This window comes from Hyperoodon ampullatus (genome assembly GCF_949752795.1).
Source record: "Hyperoodon ampullatus genome assembly, chromosome: 3".
NCBI lineage: Eukaryota > Metazoa > Chordata > Mammalia > Artiodactyla > Ziphiidae > Hyperoodon > Hyperoodon ampullatus.
This window is the reverse complement of record NC_136916.1, coordinates 89018270-89045010: the sequence shown is the minus strand read 5'-3', so window position 1 is coordinate 89045010 and position 26741 is coordinate 89018270. Positions and strand designations below refer to the sequence as shown.

Here is a 26741-nt window from a genome sequence, read left to right as displayed (position 1 = left end):
GAAAGCTGGAAACGGCAGTAAGAGAGAAAGGATAACATCTGGGGAAAATAAGAAAGACAAGAAATTCAGTAAGTGGGCAGAAAGGCATTGGCCTCAACAAGGTTATCACTCTATCTGCTCCCAGAAATATGGGGGAATAGTCTTGCTATAGAGGGGGTCAGAGAAACACTTGGAAACTGATCCTGAGGATCAAGGGCTTAAAAAGGCAGCTGAGAAAGAAATTCCAAGCAAGTGATTCAATGATACAATTAGCAAAGGAAGAAGTTAGCGGCAGGGTGGTGCTAAACCCAGTGGACAATCACGGTCATTGAGTCATCTCCAAAATATGAACATTTTTAACCCTTGCTCAAATTTCAACAGTTTCTATCATTTCAAATAAGAGATCTGGTTTCAAGTGTCCCAGTGGGGGGTTACAAAAGCATCCTGTCATCTGTACTCACCAAGGCACTCATCCTGGGTGGGGCTGGCTGTGAAGCCATCATTGCACTCACAGGTATAGCTCCCCCTGGTGTTGAGGCAGCGCCCGTTCTCACAGATCCCAGGCTTGGTCTGACATTCATTCTCATCTGTGTGGTTTAATTGAAGGGCCAAAAACAAGAGGAGTCATCTGTCTGCTTTGTACAAAGATGGATTCTTTTTCTTTTAAAAATTTAGTTTGTGAATAGGTAACCTATTCACATTGTTCCAAATTCAAAAGGTACAAAAGAATATTCAGCAAATGTGCCCCTCCGTCCCCTTTCCCCAGCCACCAAACTCCCCTCCTGGGAAGCTACCAGTGCTACTGCCAGTTTCTAAAGTATCCTTCTAGAGATGAATTATGCCCATACAAACAAACACAACCATTCATGCATGTACCTCCACCCTTTTAAAAACATAATTGATAGCATTTTTATATACTTAAACAGATGATAGCATTTTAGGTACATTTACATTTTTCACTTAATAAAATTTAAAACTTTCCATATCTGTACATGTAGAGGATTCTCAAAGGATTATTTTAAATGAAGGAAAAAAAACCTTAAGATCAATCTGTTAAAGAAATATTACAATACTTCACTAGAATAATGTCTGTGATGGTCAGTTTTGACCTGAGGGAGTTTATCTATACTAATCTTCTGATTCAATGTAGATTATGCTTATTATAATACTTCAATAATATCAAGGAATCATAATTCAGTCTCCCAGGTTTAAAAAAAGCCTTAAAATAGCTGGAGAGTCTTATGAGTGTTTAGAAAGATCGTAAAGTAATTTGCCTAGGCGCTTCCAACTGAGAATAGTTTCAAGCCCCTGAGGCAGAGATCTCCTTGTGAGAGGCAGAGGCTTGGAAGGTGACATTCAGAACAGCGTTAAAACAGCTCAAAATTCCCAATGCCAAGGCCACCCTGATACCAATCAAATCAGAATATCTGAGGTGGGACCTGAGCTCCCTGAGTGATTCCAGTGTGCACCTGAGGCTGAAAATCACTGATCCCAGAAGATCCAGTGTATGATCATAAACCCACATGCTTTTTCTGTGCTTTGAAAGTCTGCTCTTCAACTTCCGTTTAATTCTGTATCTTACAGAGTAAGAGGACAATGAGGTTCTTAAGCTTCTTGACCAACAACATAAAATATACTTTCCTGATGTGATTGAATATTAAAAAGGAAAAGGATACATGTGGGAATTTTCTCATATTTTTTTCTTATATTTACTGACTAAAGCAGAGGTCAGGAAACTTTTTCTGTAAGTAACAGTAATGTTATAGTATTACTATATAATATACAGTCAACAGTTTAGGCTTTGCAGGCCATTTGATCTCTTGTTGCAACTGCTCCACTCTGCTCTGCTATTGTGGCATGAAGACAGCCATGGAAAATAATGAATGGTTACAGCTGGGTTCCAATATGAGTCTATTTACAAAGACAGCTGGCAGACTGCCAGGCTGAATTTGGCCCTAGAGCTGTGGTTTGCCAATCCCTGGTCTACTATGGTTTTCGAGGCTGAAGCCACATTAGAATCACCTGGGGAGCTTTAAAAAAATGCCAGTGCCTGGGCCTCAAACTAGACAAGACCAGTTTCCCTGGATGTAGATCCCCGTGGTCTAGTGATGCTCCCGGTCCACAGGGACCAGGCATCTGGACTCAATGTCAGAGTGGTGGTAGAAAGTTAAGTCAATAGAGAGGTATTCCAATGTGGTGGAAAGAACTGACCCCCCAACAACAAAGGAGTATAAAAACAGTAAAGAAGGGACTAGAGGAAATACCTGGTCTTCTAATCCTGGCAGCAAAATGGGCCTAGAAAGCAGGCAAAGGCCAGCTCAGAGGAAGAGAATGATGTTGCTGGTGGAATTCATAGATAATCGAGAGGCAAGGGGACCTCTACAGGAAGTCATGATGTGAGGTAAGAGAGGCAGGAAGAACACAGTGTCCACAAGGACCCAGAGCCCACGTCTCTTCTGTCCTTTGTCACTTCCCACTCATTCAAAGCTCCTTTGGTGGGGATGCCCTTACCTACGCAGCCTTCTCCATCGGGTCTTCGCTGGTACCCAGGTCCACAGATGCAGATGTATGTGCCAATGAGGTTCTTGCATTCCATCAGTTTTTCAGCACAGTCATGTTTTCCCTCTTCACACTCATCCTCATCTGGAAAGAATGTACAACCACAAATTCATAAAAGGAGCTGCCTTAATTTCCTGCCTTTTAAACACAAAATGGTATTCAGTAACTAATTTTCATTGACACTATTTCAGCATTAATCTACTTCCTTTTGCACTGTTGGGAGGTGGTCTCAAGATGGGAAGGAGTCTTCTAACCCCCTTTGAACTTAATGAAGAAATTTCTCTCTGATAAATTCTTCAAAGGCAGGAAGTGTGATTTCCAATTCTTTTTGACAAATTGAACTAAAAAGGCCTTACAAAAGGCTTTCATAATATGATGATAATTATAACAACAGCATTATCATACGGATATAATAACAAACCAAAGCTTCCATTATACAATACTTATAACAATATAATAGATTATATCTTAATATCAGAATAATATATTAGAATCATTGTGAAATATAATAATGAAAGTTTTGGTTTTTGTACTTTGAGGAAAAGGCAAGCATCCACAAATATCTTCTTCTCTACTGGTTCTTCACTCCATTTCCTTTTTTTTCTGTAAGTGTGGCTCTTCTTCATTCATTACTTTCCGTCCTATGGCATTTCCCTCTCTTTATCTTTCCCTGTTATATTATCTGAGCTGAAAATTTTGGACTTTAGCCTGCATGTGACATGGAGCTCTCACTTAGGGAATTTTCCTACCTTTAAGAAAAATTCTATTTAAGCCATTTGAGGAGAACATATATCTGCTCATTTAAGACTTTGGGAGGAGCAAATCAGAGCTCTTCAAGGATCCCCAGGATTTACCCATCTTTGTATAACAGAGCTTAGTCCAGTGCTTTGGAAATTGAAGGTGTTCAGTAAGCATTGTTTAAAGTAGATTCCATGTGTTACCCCATTCTTGGACTATAATATCCCTTAGTGGTGGGGATTATTTTTTAATATTCATATTCCTTCTCTTGTGTTCTCATTTATCATACTGGGATATGATTATATCTGTCTCAACCTCTTCATATTGAGCTTCTTGCATGTGGGGAAATGTCTTTTTTTTCTTTATATCTTCATGCCTTGCAGAATGACTGGCATGTCACAGGCATGCAATGCATGGTGAACTAAAAAGGATCTGTAGTGCAGCCCTTGACTCAGCTTTAAGCTACAATTTAGGAGAAAAGGTAGCAATGACAACCCCCATATTATCCGTGGACTACAGCAGTGCTCCCCAATTCCCAGCCTTCCTCTACTAATTGGAAGCTTTGGAGGGACACCTCCCATCATAGACAAAGTTAGGGCTCCCTGGCTTAGATGACCTTGAACATGAGTGTCTCACCTCTGCACATTCTTCTGTCTTCTCTCAGAACATATCCAGTGGGACATTTGCATTCATATGAGCCGTAAGTGTTCACACATCGGAAAGCACAGAGCAGAGGATTCTGGGCACACTCGTTTATATCTGTGGCAGAATGTAGTAAGAGAATAATAGATCATAGGCATCAACGAAAAAAAGGAATATACTTTTAGCAAAAGTGGTAATGCTTCATTGTCATAAACATGGATAGGCCAAGCAGTCTTTTGATGTTCAAAGAATTATAAAATTGAGTTGGTTATTTTATAATTGGCATAAGTAGGGTGATCATACATCTTGCTTCTTCCAGTACAAACTCAGTTTATGCCTATTGTGCTGGTATAACTATTAACTGTTATTTAGGTGGATGAGAAATTACAGGTCACCCTACATATAGGGAGCTTTTCTGAAATCCTGGCTTTGAAGTCTCAAGTTGACCAGTTGCCTCTCCCTAAAGTCACATGGAGTGGGGATCAGTTTTACCCCATTCAGCCAAAACAACTGCCAAGTCAACTGCTGTCAGAACAGAAGCAACCCATCCAATATCATTAACCACCTCCCCTTCCCCTAATAAGAGAGGCTCCTGTGAAGTAACAGTGATTCTTATGCCCAAGAAAATGGTGTTCTGAATAATTTCACACTGATGCCCAAGTAATAGCCTTAAATATCTAGGAATAATAATAATGATAGATTAATAGATAGAAGTGGTTTCTATAGATTGCATAGTTTGGAACCATCAGAATATGTTTTGGAAAAGTAGGGTTAAAACAGACCATCTTGATTATTATGTTTCTCCCTAAGATCAATGATCCTGACTGAGAACACAAGTGAGACCCTAGATCATGATTTAAAAATTCACCAACAACTTTGACTATGAGTATTGATGGGTCATATTTCTAATGAAGAGCTCACTTTAATACCCACTTAACTATCTCCTCCCCTTCATTCTTTTATTAAACCAGTGGTTCTCAACTCGAGAGTGCATCAGAATTACCTGGAGGGCTGCTAGGCCCCACTCTTAGAGTTTCTGATTCAGGAGGTCTGGGACAAGGCCTGAAAATCTGCATTTCTAGCAAGTTCCCAGGTGATGCTGATGTGGCTGATCCAGGGACCACCCTCTGAGAACCACTATTCTAGACACTCCCTCCCTTTCCTTACATCTCTCTTTCTTTCCTTATATCCTACCAGGCATACTAACAGTTGCTTAGAGTATGGACAGACTCTTTTGCTGTGATTGCTCCCAGACAGTTAAAGGATATTGGTGGTTATCTCAGTGTGTAGATCTTTCTATGAGTAGAAAAGCAAAAGAAAAAGAAAAAGAAAGGGTGCACGGGATACAAAGAAAAAAGGTTGCAGGGGGGGAATGGAAACTAAAAAAGAGGGTAGTAGACAAGGCAGGTGTTGTATCTAAATATTAGTAGTAGAGGACTTCCCTGGTGGTGCAGTGGTTAAGAATCCCCCTGCCAATGCAGGGGACACGGGTTCGAGCCCTGGTCCGGGAAGATCCCACATGCCGTGGAGCAACTAAGCCTGTGTGCCACAACTACTGAGCCTGAGCTCTAGAGCCCGCAAGCCACAACTACTGAGCCTGCGAGCCACAACTACTGAGCCCACGTGCCACAACTGCTGAAGCCCACATGCTTAGAGCCCATGCTTGGCAAAAAAGAGAAGCCACCGCAACTTCAATGAGAAGCCTGTGCACTGCAACAAAGAGTAGCCCCCGCTCGCCGTAACTAGGGAAAGTCTGTGTGCACTGCAACAAAGAGTAGCCCCCGCTCGCCGTAACTAGGGAAAGTCTGTGTGCAGCAACGAAGACCCAACACAGCCAAAAATAAATAAATAAATAAATTTAATAAAATAAAAAATAAATATTGGTAGTAGAGACACCAACAAGAACTCTGCATGAGATGCGGCATAACTTGTGCCATGAACCACTTACATCTTTTTCAGATACTCTCTGCAGAGAGGAGGCCACATAGAGAAGAAATGATAGCATGGCCCACCAGGCCCAGATTTTCCTTATTTTATATACCCTGAGTGGTATTTAATATTCAGAATTGTAATCAACCAAGTACTGTCCCTGTGATCGGAACATGTAACCAACTATTCTGTGTTTAAGAGGCTTACCTTCACAAGTCATCATTGGGCCAGGCTCAAATCCCTCCTCACAGGTGCATTCAAAACCTCCAATCACGTTCTTGCAGGTTCCATTTCCACAAGGATTGCCCACCGAACACTCATCAGTATCTGCAGGTGATCAGAAGTGTAGTCAAAACATGATGGATTGGGAGAAAAATGGACGTGGACTCAGAGAATGCCTTTCTTTCTATCAGAATATTTTGATCTCTAACATCTTGTTTTATTCTCATTCTGTCCTTGAGAAAGGAGTGCATGCGTCTTATTACTACAGATTTATAGCTGTGAAATTTGACTTGCTGAGTGGCAGTGGCAGTAACAGTAATGGTACCTGGGCTTCTTAGCCCTTACAGTGCTCTTCATCATGAGTGTCCCCAGCCTTCTACATTATGAAGCACATCTACTGGGGAACAGATACTCAAAGGGTTAAAACAAGGCTTCTCTCACAAGTCAAAAGTTTTCGCTTACTTAAAGCTAGAAATACATCTCCAGTTTGGCCTTACATTACATCATTCTCCAAGAAGTCTTAAACATGATGCATTTTTGCCAGATATAAAATAGAAGACTAAACATACGCAAAATAAGAGACCAGAGGTTAAGCAAAATTAATACACAAGATAAAGTCAAGATTCAAGTAGATTTTGTTGATTTTGTTGAAACCAGATGGTTTACATTAGGCAGAAGAAAGGCTAGAAAGAAATGTGTTTAGGGTATGAGCTCTCTAAACAACTGTGGAGAGAGAACAAATCTTACCAAGGAAGTCTAAAAAATATGTATGTCTCCTAACCCATCCACCTAGAATACTGACTGTTCTTATTCTGACACAGCTCTTGGGGGAGAGTACCTTCCTTTGGGAAAGGAACATTTCAGAGAAGTAACATTGCTATCTCAGCTATCTAGAGCACAGAAGAGTGATGGGTTGTTATCAAGGACTATGTCTCATGTTAGGTTCTGAAATCAACAAGTGAGGGCAAGAGGGTATGGCAGAGAGACCCTGGGTGAGGATGCTTATTTCTCCTATACATCGTAGCACTAACTGAAGATACTGAATAGAAAACATTGACAGCTTTGCTTTTGTTCTGCTATGAAATTGCATTTCGCTCTCAAGAATATTACATCTCTTTCAAGTTAATACAAATCACAATATCATTGGTTTTTAGAGCTGTAAGGTAATTAGAACTATTTTAACCCATCTGCATGATATTACATTCTGAGGCTTAGAAAGGCAGTTAAGACCTCATGCCCTGATTCCCTATAAGGAAAGAACACCTTCTAACGGACACAGACAAACCCTCAGCATTTATGCCATTATTAATTTCGATTACATTGAATGGCTTTGGATTTCTTAGATAAAAGAGGTCAAAGATCAGCCGTAGGAACCATTCTTTGAAATTTTAATAAGGGGGTTAAAACAAGAGGAATGTACACTGGGTACACAGCCTTTCATAGTACTAACTGTAACAAAATCTGGGTAAATTTTGTGTTTTACATACTAAGAGAATAAGATTATGACCATTAACAATTTTTTACCTTTACATTTCACAAAGGCTTTCATTATATATGCTGTCTTTTCTACTATCTCTTCAAACGTGTTCAGTGTCCTCCTCATCAGACTGTAAGGTCCATGCAAGGAAGGACCATGTTGGCTTGGTTCACTACTGTAGCCATAGAACCTAGCACAGTGCCTGGTACATGGTGGGGACTCAGCTAGTATTGCTAGATGAATGATACGTGAACAAGTGTATAAAACTTATTTCTGTCCCATCTTGGTACTTATTCTTCCTAGTGTGAATGCTGAATAGCTTAATTTCTGATTTGTAAAATCCCAATAATAGAAACTGCTTTATTACTCACCCACACATTCATTCCCTTCCAGAATGTAGCCAAAGGGACACTCGCAGCGATAGGAGCCATCAGTATTGATGCACTGCCCGTGTTTACACACATCAGGTTCTTGGCACTCATCCATATCTTAAGCAAAGGAGGAAAAAATAGTGAATAACAATGTATTTTTGGAAACGCAAAGGTAAATTATGATCATTTCAGTGCCTAATCGATGAAATATCTAGTATTACAATATTAACATGCAATACAATAATACAATTGGTATCTAAATGAAAAGACCAAAAAAAAAGCTTAATTTTCCAAGATAAATGTGGAGAAATAACAGCTAGAGAAAGGACAAAGAAGAGGCTGGTTGAAAATATTAAGAAATGCTGAGAATCCAGCACAAGCCACTCACCAACCGCTGAATCATCGGGTCCCACAATGATTCCACTTCCATAGGGACAGATCTGGCGGAAGGCCTCTGTGGTGGAGATGAACTCTCGTTAATAGGTGGGCCAAAGGCAATTAACTACAGGCTCCTCCCCAAGTACTGTGTGGAAGCTGCACATATCGGAACATGATGAACAAGCCAAGCCCAGAAACCAGAGAAAGATAACAAGGCTCCCAGAGCTGGTGTACCTACTACTCGGGCAGCTTTGAGTCATAACATAGTTCAGAAGAAAATAACTACCTAGCTCCTGAGATAAAATAATTTTAGTGAACATTTTAGTTGGACTTACAATTAAATTGCCTTACGTTTTGGAGGTCTACAATCTTACAGCCTGTGCCTTGAATGGCCAAAGAGAAATGCAGATAGTAGACATACCATCGGGTTCAGTGGGGCACAGCTCACAGGGATCTCCCCAGCCTTCTCCCTTCAAGGCACAGCAGCATTCCTGTTTGGAGTGATTTCTGGATTTGGGTGATGAACACTTTCCTCCTTCAAACTTGGCGTAACAGTAGCTCATTCGCAAATCTGCAGCACAAATTCAAGAGACCCCTCAGTTGCTTTCCTACTAAGTCATTATTGTATAATACTGAGTAAGAAACAATCCACCCTGTTAAATGTGATCTCTTCTCATTACTAAAGTCACACTTTTTAAGTGATTATAATAGTAATTGAGCTGAGATCTTTAAAGTGGTAAGTAACTTTTGTAGTGAGAGCTGATGAACAAAGCTGTGTGGCTCTTACCTTATTATTTCTCATTTTATCCAGTGTTCCAAAATAACCTGATGTGAATAATAAAAACCAACACTGCCACATTTCAATGCTAACGTCATCAGTGACTTCAGGATGGAGACACTGAGATGGTATAACATTTAGCAAGCACACTAAGTTAAGGTAGACCTCCCAGCTCTAGCACTCACTGTGATATCACACTATGCTGTTTATTCTGTGTCCCCTAAGCCCTGGAGCCAAACTAAAACCCCAGATTCCAGGCATAGAGCAAATAAAGATGTGGCAATTTTGTGGACTGGCAAAAATACAACTCAATGCTATTTCACTGAAGCAGCTACTCACGCAGCTTCTGTCTACAAAATATATGAGGTTTTCTGCAGATTTTACACACGTGTGTGTACATACTTGCACACACACACAAGCTTATTTAGTGCCAGAGAGAGAGGGAAGGTAAAGAGGAGGACAGGGAGATGGGTGGATGTGAAGGAGAAGAATTGTTCTTCCAAAGAATATATTTCTTTAATATCAGTTATTTCTTGGTAACTCCAACATGGAACATGGGGCTGGGATCTAGTTCCTACAAAATTCTCCAAACTTGCTTGACAGTTTTGGTAACTGACTTTTCCATTTCTTATAGAGCAAATTGGGTGACTCTAAAAAGTGAGCTCATCCAAGAGCCTGGAGTATGTTTTCCCTCAAATTTGACCTCCAAAGCTTTGCAAACTCCTCTGAGTTACACAGAGGCTAAAATCTGCAGGTTTTAAGGAAATGCTTTCATATCCATTTTGCACAGTCCCCCTTCCTTTATGTATGACCAGGTCTGCTCTCTCCCGTCACTGTTTTCAATTCCAGGTAGCATATTATTATAGCCATTTATGATTTCGGTTAAGACAATTTCACCATCTTTTATTTCATGGAAGAGGAGACAAGGTAAGAATAACTGAGTTGCCAAAGATCATAGCAGAAAAATTGTTATGAATTAAAGTAGAAATATCAATCGGTCAATCAGTCAACCACATTTACCAGGCTCCAGTAAGTCAGATTCTGTTGACCTCTCCAATGAACGTGTTGAACTCTTCACGGCTACCAACTCTTTTAGATCAACTGTCTCTAGTTTCTACTCCATTTTCACATCCATTATGCCTGGGACCTAAAAGGCACCTTTCAGCAAACTACTCTTCTGAAGGTGAAGAGCAATAAAAGCCTATCCTTGTCCTGCAGCATCTCTGCTATTTAAACGGTTGCTTTGCTGAGAAGTGTCAAGATTTAACAAATTGTAGTTTCTTGAAGGACACCTTTTGATGTGCTTTATTCTTCAAGTTCATCATCACATACAGTGTTTTGTGTTTTTATTGGTCCAGTTTTTATTATTTATGCCTACAACTGTCTTAAGATATAATTTAATGACTACTCACAAAAATGTCTCAACAATTATATCAAAACTCAATTCTCTCCTTTTGTCTTTCAGCTTGTAATGTTTCTTTTAAACTTAGATACATGCATGTGCTAATATTGGTCTGTTAATTTTCTCATTCTCTTCTCCTTTCATTACTGACCCTATTCCATACCCCAGCCCAGCTCCCCAACGCCGCTCTATCACCTCACCCCGGGGGAAAAAAAATCTAGGTATGAAGTTTAGAGTGAGCCTAAGTGACAAATTCCCTTCACTGAACTTTGTAAGCGGGAGTGGCTCATTTACATCTGTGGCCTTTAGGTGCCAGGGTCTGTTCACCTGAGTCCTATATCACATTTGTTCCTTCAAAAACATTATCTGTGGTTCTGTGGAATTTTCTCATTTTATGGACAACAGAAGCCTGACTCCTAATTTGTCATCTTACAGTAAAAACCCAGCTCTTAATGCCCTGGCTCTAGCAAAATCTGTGCTCTTTGGGAGATTTACACTTGCTTGTGATGATCCTCTAGAATTGGTTTTGTTTTTTTTTTTTTTTTTTTTTTTTGTGGTATGTGGGCCTCTCACTGTTGTGGCCTCTCCCGTTGCGGAGCACAGGCTCCGGACGCACAGGCCCAGCGGCCATGGCTCACGGGCCCAGCCGCTCCGCGGCATGTGGGATCTTCCCAGACCGGGGCACGAACCCGTTTCCCCTGCATCGGCAGGCGGACTCTCAACCACTGCGCCACCAGGGAAGCCCGGTTTTGTTTTTTAATTAAAGGTGCCTTGCATCAGGAAAGAGAGTTGTGTATGCCCATGTCCTTTAACGAGGGCTTGCTAGGATGCCTGTTTACCGGTCTATCTGCAAAGAGCCTTAATGACCTTTGAAATTTCATCAGAGCTACAAAAGTCACTTTCCCTGCTTGCATTCCTCAATTCTGGCTCTGCCTCTTGGAGCTGAGCATGTGGCAGGGCTGCTCACAGCTGGGCTGATTCTTCCTGCAGCGTTAGCTTGCTCTGTGACAGGCCAGTGCAAATTGAATTAATAGCCTATGAATTTCCTCTGGCCTGCCACATCGGCAGATTCACACCTGGTTTCTCACTGCTTTCTTTCCAAACTCCGGCCAAGCCAAAGGCACACAAAGACAAGGGAGTAGGAGTAAGAATTTATCTGGCTGGTCTGTACCATACAGACAGAATATTTGCTTGAATCAAGCACCATCCCACCCATAACCCAGAAATCCACATGGGCCTCTGATAGCTACCTACAGGATCAAACCAACAGAGAATTCTCAGCTCTCTCCCTTCACACCCCTAAATATTAGGTGACCAAATGACCCGTTGAAAAGTAAAAAGTTAATCAATTTGAACAACAATAGCAAGAGCCTATGAAGGACTCAGAAATGAACAAAGCTTTTTCACGTATTCAGTAAGACTGGTTGGGCAGGTATTCTTATTGTTGTTTAAAAATAAGAAATATGAAAATTGAGCTTCCAAAAGATTAAATGACTTGCCCTAGGCTATAAATGGCAAGGCTGAGACCCCTAAGCCCAATATTTGGAATTTTAAATGATATTCATTGCCTCTTACTTGGTAATATGGAAGCAAAAGACAAAACAAAACAACCAAGGAAAAAAAACTGAACAAAAAAATATAACAACAACAAGCAACAAAAAAACCACCGGAAGAGCGTGGGATGGGGGTGGGGGGAGGATATGTCTGTTTGCATGTGTTTTTTTGTCCTGAATTCACTAAACTAGTCTGTATAAGTAGACAGACACACACAATTGATTGTTTAGTAAAATCTGAATAGTTTGTTGAGACATAATAAACTGTGTTATGCTTAAGTTCAGGTTCCCCTTTTGATTTTTTTTTTTTTAAGTTCACAAGTATCATTCCTGAAAACAGACTGTGGGCCAGCAAGAATCCTGGTCAGTTCACATTTATTTCTCTGTTTTCTTAGAAAACTTGTGATGTAAGAGATAGGCATTATATCCCGGGAGCACATGAGTTAATCTGCACTTTTCTGTCTGAAAGTCTAGGTTTTGGCCCATATTTACAGAGGTTACCTCTTCAGAGGCAGAGAACCTGTAACTGAACTTCCCCCAGGCTTTGCCATGTTCAGTGGCTCATGGCTGATCCCCTGCTGACTGACCTATCAGCATCTGTGTTCTCAGAGGGAGAGACAGGTTTAAAGTGCCAGGACAGTTGTTGTACAAGCAACCATAATTTGATGGATGAGTTTTTAACCTTAAAAGTAAAAATGAACTTTCTGACATATGGTAATCATTAGATGTCTGGATGAATGAAAACACTCCATCTTCTCTTTCACAAAGAATCAAAACTTTGCCATGTTTAAAAAATAAAACCACAACAAATAAACATAGAGTAATGAAAGTCTAAAGCCAAAAGTCAAAAGCACTTACCTTGGCACCTCCTTCCAGTGGAGGACAAGGAAAACCCGTCTGGACACAGACATTTGAAGCTGCCTTCAGTGTTGCTGCATGTGCCCAAGGCACAAATTTCTGGTTCTTCAACACATTCATCAATATCTAAAAGAAGTACATGTGTCAAACAAGGTCAAAACATGATGGAGACACCATCGGATACTAAATGCACAATGTAAAAGTACAAAGTGTAACTGAGTTTCAAAACTCTTCTAACAATGAAGGTTTTTCCTGTATCATGATGCTGTGAGTGGACTTCTAGGCTGTGATGACTTTATTTATTTTTTCTTTTGTTTTTTTTAAGATTTTTTTGATGTGGACCATTTTTTTAAAGTCTTTACTGAATTTGTTTCAATACTGCTTCTGTTTTACATTTTGGTTTTTTGGCCATGAGGATGTTGGGATCTTAGCTCCCCGACCAGGGATCAAACCTGCACCCCCTGCGTTGGAAGGTGAAGTCTTAACCACTGGACCGCCAGGGAAGTCCCTGTGATGACTTTTAAAAAACTAGTTTTGATGGTTCTTACTGTAAAAATGGACTCTGCAAGTGCCTTCTTAGGGATGCAGTGAGAAACATCTTTTACCCAGACTGAATTTCTTGGATAATTAGAAAAGTTGGAGTAATTTCATACCACCCTAAACTAGGAAAGAAGCAAGAAACTCTAGAGTCTGACTTCACCACTACACAGTAAGCAGACGCTCTGAAATTTTAATTGTGTTGCCAATGAGTTACCCCATGAGAGATGTAGGCCTTTGAACCAAATTTGTTCCCCTCCACCCATCTGTCCACAGTGCTTTCCCCAATACCCCATGCTACAATATCCTAAAACTATGACTTTTACAAGGACACCAGTACTCATGAAAGTAATCCTATGCAATACAAACTAAAGATATCACAAGAGATGAGGCTCCTATCTCTCATTTGCAGTTTAATTTGTCTGAAGACACAAAAATATCTTCTGTGTATAGACTATAGTTTTTCTTTTATCATATAGATGATAGGAATTTGACACACATAATTGTGGCATGTTTCCTTTAGCATATTAATATACCTTATCTACTGTAAAGGAGTAATTAAGGATGGTTTGCAGGGAAGTTTCAATGGCTTGAGTATGTTCTAGTTTGCCTGGGAGAGTCCTAGTTTATGCCTGTTGACCCAGACTCGTTATTAATACTGTCTTGGTTTGGTCAGTAAAGTACATGATGACCCTACTTGTGGAAAAAGTATGACCACTCTTTCCAAGAGACGTACCCATCTTTTTCCCTGACTTTCAGCAGGAATTTGTAGTGAAAAAGAGGTAAGTCTTGATTCTGAGCCATGCTATTTTTATGGAAATTTTTTTTCCAACGAAACAGATATCCCTTGTATCTTGCGACTCTTTATTTTCAGGTTGGTGCAACGAGTTCTACCCACACCAAAATGTATTTGCATTACACAGCTTTATTCCCACGAGGTCCAACTAAAGGGAAGTTAGGATATTAACTTTGTTGTTTTGACTTAATTTTGTAAATACCGCACAATAGATTTTCTAGAAATGTGCAGTGCAAAGTATCTTCCTGTACAATGCAAAACTAGCTTCTTCATCATTTCATGTTCTTATGTTGCATTTATAGTTGTATCATGTTTCCTGTGGCTTATTATCTAAACTGCTGATGATGATTGAATTGCTCCATTCCTATACTCCCTCCACCCCGCCATCCAACCTTTGCTTAAAAGTCAACTTTTGTAAAAATGCTTGGATGTCTCCTTTTTGTTTTTGTTGTTGTTACGGTAGAAATCAAACTGTAGGTGCCAACTTCTTAAGGGTAGGGACAAAGATTTAGAATGAACACATTTATGAACTATTCTGGAAGTCATTTTTCTTTCTATACATTTTCATTCTGTTCATTTTAGGGTCATTTTGCGTTAATCATGGAGTGAATAAAGCTGATCTCTAATAGAAGTAAAATAACACTTAATAATTGGTATTTAGGTCTAATTTTGATCAAGTGTTTCCATTTAGAATATTATCTCTTGACTGAGAGTTAAATTAGATATATAATAAATATTTGTCATTGATGATATTAAAAGTGGACAATTCTTACTCATTATGGATTAGATGCAGACTTGTTTAAAGGTGGGAGCATGGACTAGGTGACTTCTTAAAAGTCCTTTCACCCTATTCATTGATGAAGTTCTGGCAATTAATGTCCTTCATTTAATGCAATGATATATGTACGTATTGAGGAATACAGTACTATAAAATTTGCTGAGAATTTATTTGTAGTTACACATTTCTACCATTCTACAAGTCAAAATAACATAGACAAATTATATAGCCACATTCATCCAACCTTGAATGTGGTCACTTAAAGATTTTAACTGGAATCAGGAAGCTATGTTTAGTTGCAACCCATTGGCACTTAAAAACATGTAATCCAGAAATTTTTACCAGCTGCATAAAAGTATATTGGGAAAGTGTCAGGGTCATGTGACCACCCATATACACAGAGCAAAATAGCTTCATCAGAGATTAGTGTGAGAATTGATGTTCCTGTCTCACCATCTAATTCTGAGCCCATAAGTCATACCCTACCCTTGGATTTGTTTCTGATAAAGTATTCCAAAATGAAGACACCATCACACCATCTCAAAAATTTGATAATGTCAATGCAGTAACCAATACTGCTAATTACCAAATATTGATAGCCCTCCTACCTTCACACTTGTCATTCTGGAGACTGTATCCAGGTGGACATATACATCTGTAGGACCCATCCAAGTTCTGACAGGTGCCTGGTGCACATTTTCCAGGTTCTAGGAGACATTCGTTGATATCTGCAAAGAAAAGGGAAAAAGAAGAAAGAGGTTCCCACCGGCATGATTTCCATCAAGCAACTAAAATTGAAAGAAACTGGAATAAAATCTAAGAAATACATAAATCTAAAGTCCACAAACTCTACCCTGGAGAAAAACTAACAGCTCAATAAAAATTAGCTTTCAGAAGTGTGCAATGTATTTAACAACCATATTTTATTTGATCTACTTTCCAGGAAAGCATAACACGTGAAAAGTCAATGGGTATGAAGTTCTTTGAGGACACCCAAAGGACTGTATAAGAGCTTACCACAAAGCTATGTTGAAGAAAAAGAATAAAAGAAAGGGAATTACAGTTGTTTATAGAACAATTTAACAGTTACATTGAACGCTGTAACTGTTTCTGTAATTACAAACACTTAATTTTAAAAGATAAAGGGGAAGAGCGGTATATATACCATACACACATACAGGCAGGATTAATGTACTTCTACTCTGATCTTTTTCCTTCAGGCTTCTGAAGGAAGGATTGTGATAGAGTCTGCATGATTCCTGGAGTGGCCTCTGGGATGAACTTTGGAGGGTCTTTCTGAAGCAGCACTCACCCACACAGGTTCTCCCATCTGGAGCCACCTCATAGCCTTCATTGCACTGACACTGGAAGGACCCCACTGTATTGATGCATTGGCCATTTCTGCAAAGGTTCCCATTTCCAGTTGCACATTCATCAACATCTGCCAAAAAAATATCCCTTGATATGTTCCAAAGAAAATGTCATAATACCATCAATGATCAAAACTTTTAAAGGGAAAAATACTTATACTGAATTTCAGTGGCCTTTGCTGGCTCAGGCAGACTTAAGAAATTCCAATGTGATCTAGTTTATAACAACAGACCTGGCTTTATTCACCTGTCAGAACCTAACAAGATGACATAATTCTACTAATTAGAGATTGATCATTTATATTAGGATTTTATATGAGTTTCACCTTGATCATCCTTTAGGTTTCATTTTTAAAGGTTAAAACTGAATTACTAATACACAGTACAGCTGAGGGTATTGTTAATTAAATATTCTTGTAATCAGAAGTATATAAAAGTAGCCTCTAGCACAATACCAAATTTGGTTCCTTACCCTTGCTTGTGAATAATATAGCATATTTTATAAGAAGAATTTTAACTTCTTTGAAGGGAGGCTATAGTGAGACATCTAGACAAGTAGGTCCACACTGCTCCTGAACTACGTAATTTCTATACAAAGGATAGCTTTTGTATGTTTTAAAACATATTCGATTTATTTTGAAATGCATTTAATTCGCAGCATAGTAGACGTAAAAATTATAGCTGCTAATGAGTATATTAATAAAAGTAATAGATGTAGTAACTGTATTTGACACTTAATTAGCACATTGTATTTAACAACTCTTTTTAACCACTTGTCACGCATAAGATGGCATATATTAAAAAAGATTGCCAGCACGCTGGAGATGATGCTAATGACAAAGAACACACATAAAACTGCCTTCCTTTGGTGGTTGACTGTTTTGCACACGCACCTATGCAGTCATTGTTGTGGGAAAGGATGAAACCGTGATTGCAGCGGCAGTTGAAGGAACCAATTGTGTTTCGGCAAGTTCCATTCCCACAGGCATCTCTTTCGCACTCATTTATGTCTAGCAGGAACAAAGGACATAGAAAAACATGATTATTAACAGAAGAAGAGGGTATATGGTTACCTGCGGTGAAAAGGCATTTTAGAGTTCACAAAATGTCGTACGTAGGCTGAGAACTTCTAGATTCGATGTTGGTATTAGTTCCAGCAGTGGCAGCTCCCTGTGAGAAACCAGCCAAAGGCAAGGTTCTAAGCCTTGGGAGAAAATCCTTTCCTTGGTTGGCATGTGAAAGGAGGCAAGCTAAGGACATGAGAACTGGACAAGAACTATTTTATTCTATTTACTTCTAGAATTCTCCACCCTTGCCACTTTTCTCAAATACTTTCACTTGGAAATGGAAAATTCTCTGCACATCTGGGTCTTGGTTCACTGCCACCTTTGGCAAACTTCAGCCTTTAAGATTCTCACTCCAGTTTACCAAAAAGCAGTGAGTCACCTGATATTACCCCAAAATCAGCCACAAAATAAATTAGCTTTCTAACTCACCTGGAATTTTAGACATGTTTCTTTTTCCAAGTCCACCCCTGAAAACCCACGACCACTCCCATGAAATGGTGACTTATCTCCCTTCTAAACTATCCCAATGTGATGGCCCCTAATTTGGCTCTCCTCTCTTGCAGTATATTTTGTCTTTTTATTGGTCTATGACTTTTCACTTTGACTATTTGTAAAGCTATTTTGGCATCTTATGTGTCTTTGCATCTTGTGACAGCGGCTATCATCTTTCTCATAAAGAGTAGGTGTCCATTATATTAAGGAGGAAATAAGAAATTAAAATGAAAAAAGTTGATATTGTTGGCTTGTTATATCAACAGGCAGAATGAGGAGGGCAAGGACAAAGAGATGGGGGAGGAGTGGAAGGTAACACCTCAGATTAGCAAAATAGAGTGTTTAGAGTTAGGATTTCCTTTCCTTTCAAATTTTGGACATAAAGATAAGTTATCTGTGATCTTAAATCAAGAAGCTATTTCTGAGCCCAATGTGACTCCAACATGTGTGTCTGTGGTTGACGACTGCATCCAGATGAGTCACCCTGCCAGCAGTCAAAAACTTCTGCCTTGATTCATTTTTAGCCAAGCAAGTGAAGTTCTTTAGTTGGGTAGGTTCTTTGGTAGAGGGTTCTACATAATTCAGATGGAAGACGGAGAATGAAAGTTGGGCAGGGCTTCATTAATACGTAGGGATTATCTCTCCAGTGATGAGCAGGGCCTATTATAATCTTTAACTTAAAACTTATCTACTCTGAAGATGACCAAACTTTATGAGAATGTTCCCTAATGGATAAATCCAATTACAGCCAAAGGCAAGCACTTTAAACATCACTCTATTGATTGTTCTTTTTCCAGCTGTGAAACTGATTCATGTTCATGAAGTCCCCAGAAGACTTAATAGATGTTGCTTTAAAGTAGAAACAGAAAGGAGGGAAAGAGAGAAATTGATTGATTACATATTTGAAGTTTATTCTAAATCAACATTCTGATTCAGTACTAAGACCAAGGAAGAGATTTAAAATCTTGAGCTCTTTTCCCCTAGGAAAATGATCTGTAAATTTGTCTTTAAGGATCTGATACAAACTACAGACACGTCTCAAGAAATGCTCATACTCAAACAATCAAAAGCTGCACCCTTTCCAATAAGGCAAACTCACATAAATATTATAGAAGAATAATAGGCTTTTAATATTAATAAATAGTAAGTTTTTGTCTTAATATCTTTCTCAATTTATCTCTTAGTCAAAAGTTTTTCTGAACTGACAGCCAAATGATTATCAAGAAAGAGGTTTATGATGTTCAGATTACTAAAGCTTAAATACCAAAGGATATTAATGCTACACACGTGCTTCTGTTTTTATTTTATAAATAACAAAACAACTACTGAAAAGTTTAGTGTTAACTTTAAATATATTCAGATACAAATGAATTTCTCAATAGGTTATGAAGAAAAAATGAAATGATAGTCACATACTCACCCAAACACATGGTTTGATCAGCATTTGTTTTAAAACCAGTGTGGCAAAGACAATAAAAGCTTCCAACTGTGTCAATACACTGTCCGTGGCTGCATATATTGGGGATTTCTTGACATTCATTGCGATCTGTAGATAAAAATTAAGTGAAAACTTAGAAGACAAAATCAAATCAAATAACTTACTTCTAGGTATTGCTGTCAGGATTAATCCTAACTCTAAACTAAGCCAGTAAAACAGATGCTGACATATTTATTTTTGACTCAAAATAGGTTAAAACTTACTCTCATTTACTGGGCACCTTCAGACCATATTAACAATACACAAGCAATGAAAAACAGGGGCGGTATCCAAAAACATCTTCTAAAAGAAGAGAAAACTTAGAAGCAGAATGGGGAAGAAAAATCCAAACTGGTAGATAATCCATTTGATTATCTGCCTAGGCAGTATCTTAGACTGTGTAATTGATTGAAGTATTTTGTCTAGTCAAGATTTGGTGCCTCAAATCATGGAAGCCTCATGGCTTCCTCTAGAAATTTAAATCAAACAAATCCCATTGCTAAGATAGGTTTTCATGATGGACAGCCTGCATCGTCCCTTGTTCCACTTACACATCATTATTTTGTCTCACTCCTATAACCTTTTGTTCCATCTGAACCAAGTCTTCCTGTCTACACACGGCTCCTTTCAGCACTTGACAATCCTAATGATGTTTCTTTCTTTTTTATCCATATTCTTTCAAAAGGAAGCCCTCTCATCTTGCTTCTGCCAGTCTTTAGGCTTTAAATTATATTTGTCATCAAGTGATGCTCTCCTGAAATCTGATTATCTCAGGGGCCAAATTTGTTGCAGGAATCCACAGATGACATAATTACATGCCTACTTATGCCTCTAATTTTCTAAAGCTCTCAAGATTCTACGTTTAGGGAAAATGTAACTAAAAAGGCACTGCGTTATCCTGATTTTCCTATTGTCACAAAAGAAAGCAAATAGCAGAATGCCGCCTCGGGTGTAGATGTTGTAGCGCACCGCAGCACCCTGCTCTCAGCTGAATAATCCACACTTGCTATTTGCCTGCCCTATCTACTGATAAGACAGCAACTGGGAACAGGCACTGTCTGCTGCACAGAGCAGCTGTGCCCACGCCAGGAGAGAGTATATTCCCTCCATTTCGCATGCTCAGGCTGCCATTTTTAGAACTACTTCCTTCCAATACGCAAAACATTTAGAGTTGATGAATCACCATATCCTTTAAAAGTCTCAGGTGGGGTTGAGTATATCATAAAGAGGGGAAATTGGGATAGACTAGCTTAGGAGCTATGGCTAGCCTATGCAGAAATGCTTGTGAACAAATTATGATTATTCCCATCAGAGAAAACGGATTTAAAATGAGCAAGCTGCTCCCTGAGATAGGCAGAGGAAATGATTTCCATTGCCAAGCTCTGTGGAGTGAGCTGATTTTGAGGAGGGTTGGCCCAAACCTTGGGTAACCTCTGGTAATATGGATCTGGGAGAATGCAAGGACCAGGTCTGTCTTATCTCTGGGACCCACAGAAAATGGAGAGCATTAAGCATCTTATTAGAAAGGGATCCTCAGTTAGGAATCTTCTTTCCTACATTGCCTATTTCATGATGATTTTTAAAAAATGAAACATGGATTACTTTGCAGTTCCACTGGTGAAACAGAAAGTTACAATTCTAGAGAACTTAATTGTGAAGTTCACTTTGTATTGAGACCAGAAAACTAGGTTTCTACAAGCACCAAGATTTAAACTCCCAGAAGGTTCTGTCTGAGGTTGAGATAGGGGATTTAAACAGGGTACTGGGGGAAAACACCCACACAGTCAGCAGAAAGAGAGGAGACCGTGAGGAAATGGCTGGGAAGAATATGTCTTTAGCTGGGCGATCCATTTCAGAAGGGGGCTGCATTTGCTCTAATGCACAGCTCCTCAGGTGAGACCAGCATCCTCGGCTTCGATACTTAACTGTTCTCTAAAAATCTCTCAGCAACAATGCGGGTATTATGGCCAGCTGTTGAAATGATGTACTTATGGATTCAAATAAAAATCTTATTATGATGAGGAAATTTTAGTTCTTTTCATCTTAAACACAGGAAGGCAGGAGTATTTTACAATATGTCTGAAAAATGCCATGTATAGGACAGTATTTAAAGACATTTTAAAAGATTTTAAAAGTAAGATGTAAGTGAAGACATTTCCAGAGTGAAGTCTTCAGCCCTAGAGGCTGAATAGCTGCAAAACTCAAATTAAAGAACATTCCCTTTCTTGTGAGGAGTTCAATGAATGAGGGAAATGAAGATTTGGCTACAGACAACACTCCTTCACAGTACTTATCGCTGGTTAACGCCGGATGAGCTTTATTTATGTTAATATTCTACAAGAAAACATGACAGGGCTTAAGCCCCAGCAGGCCCTGGTTGGACGTCTTGTCTTGATGTATAAAATAGTTCTTCCCTCATCTTGCCTGAGCATGAAATGGTGTGAAATGACATGTTCTATATTATCAGCAATTCCTTATTTTGATTGGAATTATTTCACGCAGTTTCAAATAAATATAAATTACAAGCAAAATGCAGGGAAGTGGTATGAATGCCAAGTTTCATGAGAGCATTGTGACTCATATCAGAGACGTCCTCACTTTTCCTGTCCTGTTTTGTTTTTTTTTTCAGTACGTGGATAACAACTGCTCTGCTGACAAAATGCTAAATACTTGCACATGTTCCTTTAAACCCAAAAAACAAGTCTTGATTCTCAAAATGAGTTTTTGTTCTGTTATTACACCCTCTTCCCACCAAAGTCTCATAAAACAATGCAAAATACCCTACGGAAAGCAGTGCACTTCCCACCACTTAATCACTGGTGGGCAAGGAAATCCAAGGAAAATCTGACCACGTTCCTTGGTGTTGTTTCATTCACAAATGCATAAAATATCCAGGAAATTCCTTGTGAAATGAGCCAGAAGCAAAATAACACATTCTTCCTGACCTCCTTGCTAAATATACAGTGATTTATAATTACTAAAAAACTGAGATGAAAATCATTCTGAGGTATTACTTTCCTTCTGGACTGAAACACCAGTGTTTTTGATACCATTGGCTACAAGATACCATCAGACACCTAATAATTTTACCATCAATTTAAGTGGGTAACACGCTCATCCTTCTTATTTCTACCACATCCCTGACAAACGGGAACAACAAAAAAATTTAACCTCTAGCGGATAGTTTCTCATTTTACTGTAGGTGACATAGCAAATAAAAGGCTTTCAACGTTTGCTGCCCTCAGCTGTGTAAGCTGTTTAGGAGAAAAAGTGATACCGTTGGTTCTTTTTCCTTAGTTTGTGCAGTTTAATCTGGCCCAGCTCAGAAGAGCTTTGCCATCTAGACTTGGGGTATGTGGCCAGAATGGTGACAACCTCACCCACTCCAGGGGGATTATGTGAAAGGACAAAAAAGTATTTGGTCCTGAATACCAGTTAGGGAGTGTGTGTGTGTGTGTGTGTGTGCATTTGTGGGAGTGGGTGTTTGCAGCAGGGCAGCAGAGAGGCAAATTTGGAAACGTCACGCCTCCAAAGGGAGAAAAAAGCTAAGTGTGAAGACATTTCAACAGTTTTCCCTTTTCCCAGTTTAGTTACTACAACTCAGAAGTCATGTATTCTTCAACCTAACCATCTCAAAGAAATCCAGGTATCTGCAGCTCAATGGGGCTGGCCCGTCGGGTGGGCGCTGGGCGGTGGGGACTACTTGCCGTTGCACTGCCCTGTGGAGGTGAAGCGATAGCCGGGCTTGCAGTCGCAGCGGTAGCTGCCCGCAGTGTTGATGCACTCCGCGTTGCGCTGGCACACCGGGCCATTCTGACACTCATCGATATCTACAAGCAGGAGAGAACTGAATTATAGGGAGAGCAGAATCTGCTGTCAAGTTGATGAAGCCTCTCACACAACATGGATTTATATTTTCCTGTCTTGATCGGTTCTACTGAACAAACCGTGGAAGATAGAAATTTTGTTTTCTAATTTTTGTTTTACAAATATTTTTCAGAAATGCAAATACTTGATTTATCACCACATACAGGTTCTAATCTCTAATGTCTAGAAAAACTTGTGAAACTCAGCTTCAAGGGCCAGGACTTGATACGGGTATAGACCAATATCCTAGGAAATCTTGTATTTGCTCAAAGCCTGGGGGTTTTAGGATTCAGTTGGGTTGCTTTTGTCGGGAAGGTTTTGAGGTCTGCAGAGCAGAGCATCTCAAACCTGAATGCGCACATGAATCACTCAGGATTGTTTTGAAAGGCATATCTGATTCAGCCTGTCTGGGGAGAGGCTTGAGATTCTGTGCTTCCAATAAGCTCCCAAGTGATGCTGGTGCTCCTGGTCCACAGACAGTGCTTTGAACTGCAGGGCTGCACAGGCTCTTGCTTAAATTTCTGCCACATGGCAGTCAAATCAAGGAGACTTAACATGAGAGATTGCACATAAAACCACTGAAAATAACCAAACGCTCACTATCAAAGGAAAGAATAAAATGGATATTGTGTGCTCCAGGGCTTTGACTATGCTCAGGGAGTTGTTTGTCTATCTTTTAAAATTTTTAACAGCTACCTAATACAGTTCAAATTCATGGCATTGCAAAAGTTACTGCATAGTCCAGGCTATAGCGTGGGGCAAAATACATATTCCCTTCCCCTGCTCTTATGAAACATTTGAATTCAGTCTAAATCCAGTAAAGGGAATAGCCTTTAACACAGGTGGGAGTCAGCTCAGCACCAGTACCGGGGTTTCATGCAGAAGTCGGCTCAGCCAAAGAAGTTCCCACAAGGGGGCGGCAAATACATCAACCTAGGCCTCCTAGGTGTGTGCTTTTGTGGTGGGAAAACCTCTGGACTATTGGCAGTCAGTGGGAATTGCCGTCTAATACGGGGTGTGCCTCTCTATACAACAGATACAGAAGCAGAATATGCCTACCTTGGGTTACAGTGGACCCAGGACCCAGCAGCACCTCACCACCAGGCCTGCCCTGCTCTTCATTAAGGGTGTACAGAAACACAGAGGGTACCTTGTGTAGTTGGAGAAGCCAGTCGGTGTCACAGACAAGCATTTCTGTAATGCATCAGATGCCTAACATCTGATTATATACATACTTGGGGAGGGCAGACGCATGGATGCTCCCTAAATCACTTCTGGAATCCATTCCAATTTCAGTCTGGCTGAGGCATGTACTAAATCAACCTTCCTTTTCTGATTCTGCGAGCTAAGAGTGTGCTGGGAAGCAGCGGACCCTGGATTAAACATTCACCCTGAAGATGGATATCCTACGAAACGGAAACCAAAAGTTGGAGCGCTTTGTAATCTCCATATCCACTGAATGCTACCCTGACAGCAAAGTGCCTTACGCTGGTGCAGCTGTAGGTTTTCAGTCTCATGTGTGTAGCAAGGTCTAGGTTGACGTGGTGGTCCTGGGTGGCCTTACCTCTGGTTTCTGGCCAACGGCTGCTGCTTCAGCAGATATAAGTGCCAAAGAGGCACCTGGGTCAAGTAACCAGAATGGAAGAGAATGGAAGAGAAGACATCCTGAGGCAGGTAGGACAGGTGGAAGATGGTGGCTGTGAGCAGGCAGCCACCTCTCGCACTATAAGGTCACCTGCTGTGGGCTTTGTTCTCCATTCCCACATCATGCCTCCTCCCCACACCCGATCCTTGATGATCTGAAGCCCAGGGCCCGAACCAAAGCCCAAAATGACTATCTCCTTAGGAAGGCTAGGAATGGCTGTCACCCTGTTCCCACTCCCCCGCAGAGCAGGCAGAGGAAGGGATGTGGGCCAACTTGGCCACAGGAAGAGAAAGCCTGGTGAGGAGAATTTAACAAGCATGTGCTTGGGGCTGTAACTTGACTCGTGGTCTATAAGTGGTCCCCAGTTTAGGAGAAAAAGATTTTTTAATATTAAAACGTTGACCTGTGTGCTCTAATACATGCTCTAACATGAACAGAAACTCTGCTAGAGACTCTAAGTATTAAATAGAAAATTATTCTAGCTGTCCTAGGGCCCATGGTATATTTAATAACCAGGAACGTCCCTTTTACTAAAATGTAAAAGAACACTATCTTCCCCAGATGTCGGAAAAATATGAAGTGCGGTAAGGAATGCGCAGAATCACATCACAAACACATGGCAAGCGGAGGTAATTTGAAAATGAAAAAAGTACCATTTGCACTCATGCCAACATTCTTCATATAAAATCGAATTTGCTGTTCTTGCCATTTGGGATTCTCTCATGCATCTGAAATATTTGCATTAACCTTGTTTTCACTTGGGGGGAGCAAAGGCTCCGTTTGGAAGCGAACACTGATTTTGAGGTTCAGCTCAAGATGACTGCCCTCCACTCACGCCCACTTTCAAGCAATGTGAAACAATAGCCATCTATTGGACACACCCGGGATCTCAAGGCTTTTCCATATCAGCTGGGAAATCTAATACATTGTGTGTGGGGGGAGAGGGCTGGGGAATGGACATCCTGCTTTTCCCGCTGCGTGTTAGGGAATTTTTACGTGAAATGTCTTTTGATCCACATAGTGCCCTTCAGTACTGCTAGAGTTAGATGGATTTCTGAAATTCCAACGTTGTGAAATTGGCCACATGTGTGTGTGGGTATGTAGCTCATCAGTTGGCTCATTTCTGGATGTGACATAGTGACAGCCTCTCTTACCTTCACAAACCAACAACTTGTCATTATAGAAGAAGCCCACTGGACATTCACATCGGAAGCTGCCAACCATGTTGATACACACGCCATTTTCACAGACCCCCGGGATCTCCCGACATTCATCGATATCTAGAAACAGAGCAGGTACGTGTGAGTGACGGAACGGCACGTGGTCCCTCGGCAGGGTAAACTGGAATTGAAAGTCAGCTGCTTCTAATTCATTCTATGTAAGGTCTAAAGCCAAAAAGAGAAAGTGTGTGTGTACGTGCTTGCGTGTGTGCATGTGTGCTGGGGTGGTGATGGAAGCAGGGACGTCAGTGAAGAGCAAACTGAGATAACTAGACTGCTTGTCAGACACTCATGTGTCTATCTGACTGACTATCTGTTTTTCTGGTTTTGTTTTATAATATCGGCTTTGTCCAGGTAGGAGCCATCTTTGTACCACCGGGCCTTGTGCACCAGGTGAGTAGAATAAAAGTGACTGCCAAGAGAAAGTGGTCTCACTACCCCAAGTGTGTGGTGGTGTTGGTCTAGAATGGGAGAGGAGAGCTGGTGAAGAACAGAGGAGGAGCCCATGGTCACGGCCAACTCTGATCTTCCAAATTCCACTTCAACACCCCCTTTCTCCTCCACGTGGCTTTCGAATGGAGGTAAGTCAGGTCTGGGGATGTAAGC

General features: G+C 40.2%; 1 protein-coding gene across 1 annotated transcript in view; it reads right to left on the bottom strand.

The window, feature by feature from the left end:
• FBN1 (fibrillin 1) overlaps positions 1–26741 on the bottom strand; it is a gene marked incomplete at both ends in the record, with an annotated part of 254926 nt that overhangs the window by 31751 nt on the left and 196434 nt on the right. The window contains 14 exons of the mRNA XM_079700378.1: positions 441–566; positions 2491–2622; positions 3913–4035; positions 6055–6174; positions 7918–8034; positions 8306–8371; positions 8717–8866; positions 12887–13012; positions 15606–15725; positions 16310–16438; positions 17261–17377; positions 19347–19472; positions 23111–23233; positions 26070–26195. Coding sequence (XP_079556504.1) covers positions 441–566; positions 2491–2622; positions 3913–4035; positions 6055–6174; positions 7918–8034; positions 8306–8371; positions 8717–8866; positions 12887–13012; positions 15606–15725; positions 16310–16438; positions 17261–17377; positions 19347–19472; positions 23111–23233; positions 26070–26195 — 1701 coding nt within the window. The remainder of the gene's footprint in view (positions 1–440; positions 567–2490; positions 2623–3912; positions 4036–6054; positions 6175–7917; positions 8035–8305; positions 8372–8716; positions 8867–12886; positions 13013–15605; positions 15726–16309; positions 16439–17260; positions 17378–19346; positions 19473–23110; positions 23234–26069; positions 26196–26741) is intronic.